General features: G+C 39.5%; 1 protein-coding gene across 1 annotated transcript; it reads left to right on the top strand.

Annotated features, from left to right (window-relative positions):
* The first annotated feature begins 298 nt into the window (after window positions 1-298).
* LOC121435365 (olfactory receptor 2B11-like) lies at window positions 299-1,267 on the top strand. The gene has a single exon (XM_041634643.1). The coding sequence runs from the start codon at window positions 299-301 to the stop codon at window positions 1,265-1,267; it is 969 nt and encodes a 322-aa protein (XP_041490577.1).
* The last annotated feature ends 794 nt before the right edge of the window (window positions 1,268-2,061 follow it).

The raw sequence follows: 2,061 nt of genomic DNA, 5'->3' as shown, positions 1-2,061 counted from the left end.
GCCAGCAAGCTCTAGAAAAATATCCAATGTTTTCTTAAGCTGAGCTTGTATTATATTGATCTGTTCCCATTGCCAGCACTTTACCTGAGTACTGGAGATAGAACTTATGTCCTCTTGCTTTGGCAGAATGATTTATTCTGACTTATTTATCTGTGAAGCACTCCTGCCATGTTATTTCAACCACAGAATACCAACCCTGTCTTTGATAGTCCCAACCAACAAATCACGAGTCTTTGCTATTCCTATAATACTAACTTTCTTGATACTTCTTTACCATAGGTGAATCAGACTTCAAAGAATGACAATCATCAATAAAAGTCACCCAGAAGAATTCATTCTGCTTGGCTTTGCAGACCGTCCTTGGCTGGAACTCCATCTCTTCATCATTCTACTGGTAACATATCCACTGGCCATGTTGGGAAACATTGCCATCATTCTGGTGTCCATATTAGACCCCCATCTCCACAGTCCCATGTATTTCTTCCTCACCAACCTCTCCTTTCTGGACATGTGCTACACCACAAGCATTGTGCCTCAGATGCTAACCAACCTTGGAGGATCATCAAAGACCATCAGCTACATGAGGTGTGTAGTACAGCTTTATTTCTTCCACACAATGGGGGGCACAGAGTGTGTCCTCCTGGCTCTTATGTCCTTTGACCGCTATGTTGCCATCTGCAAACCTCTGCACTACACCCTTATCATGAATCAGCGTACCTGCCTCCTGCTAGTGTCCACTGTGTGGCTAACAGGAATTACCTATGCTGTCTCAGAGGCCACTGTGACACTGCAATTGCCACTGTGTGGACACAATAAGCTGGATCACTTGGTGTGTGAGATTCCAGTTCTGATAAAGACTGCCTGTGGTGAAAAGGAGGCTAATGAGCTTGCTCTTTCTGTGGTATGCATATTTATCTTAGCTGTTCCCTTGTGCTTAATTCTTGCCTCCTATGCTTGTATTGGACATGCTGTGCTTAAAATCAAATCTTCAGAGGGAAGGAAAAAGGCCTTTGGGACATGCTCCTCTCATCTCATAGTAGTTCTCTTATTCTATGGCCCAGCCATTAGCATGTATCTTCAGCCACCCTCCTCTATTACAAAAGACCAACCCAAATTCATGGCTCTTTTCTATGGAGTAGTGACTCCTACTCTGAACCCCTTCATCTATACCCTAAGGAATAAAGATGTAAAGGGAGCTGTAAGTAAGCTATCCAGATACATTTTTAGTCCAAAGAGAAATTTTGTAGACATCAAACAAAATAGTTGACAAATTAGAGGCTTTTCATATAACTCATTTACTATACAGGGCTTGTCTTTTTTGTTTATGTGTTCTTACCAAAGATGTCATGTTACTTACATTCTTTTTAACCATGGTAAACAATAGGAGGATCGGGGGATTGCTGCCCTACGAGTTTTATGAATATGGGTGTGTGTGGTAATGAACTGCGGTCTTAAGGAAATAAGGCATAGAAGAATACATCAAGGTAATCTATCGATTTTCACAAGCATGTTTACAGATTCAGGCTCATACTTACACAATATGTGCACACACATGCAACACACACACATTAGAGAGAGAGAGAGAGAGAGAGAGAGAGAGAGAGAGAGAGAGAGGAGAAATTAGTCTCTAACTAAAATCATAAGTAGTCATACGAGTTTCAGTATGTGTTGATTCTATGGAAATCATACTGACCCACATGGAATTGTGAAGTTCTAAATTCAAGTGAAATAAGTCATAGCAAAGCCACAGCCTGGAAATACCTAAGAGTTCATGAATGGAAGAAATGCACATATATGGTAAGTCATTGTGAATGATTCCTAAGCATTGTTCATAATCATTCACCATGTAACATAATGTAAGATTGACTGACTTTTCTTACCTTTTGATTTTTCCACAAACATTCTCTCTACTGAATTTTGAAACACCAAATTGGAAGTCCTAACCTCAAAAATGATCTTTATCTTTTTTATTTTATTTTCATGATGTTTTATTTAAAATTTTTTAATATAATTGCATCATTTTCTTACTCCCTTTTTCATCTCCAACCCTCCATGCACTCC

The sequence above is a fragment of the Microtus oregoni genome, unplaced genomic scaffold, assembly GCF_018167655.1.
Source record: "Microtus oregoni isolate MIOR12 unplaced genomic scaffold, Mior012 000046F_ref0000063, whole genome shotgun sequence".
In the NCBI taxonomy this organism is placed as follows: domain Eukaryota; kingdom Metazoa; phylum Chordata; class Mammalia; order Rodentia; family Cricetidae; genus Microtus; species Microtus oregoni.
The sequence above is the reverse complement of the archived record's forward strand: the minus strand, read 5'-3'. Positions and strand labels throughout refer to the sequence as shown.

Bases quoted from the DNA above. Each gene is read 5' to 3' on its own strand.
- LOC121435365 (XM_041634643.1), top strand. From the start codon at position 299: ATGACAATCATCAATAAAAGTCACCCAGAAGAATTCATTCTGCTTGGC.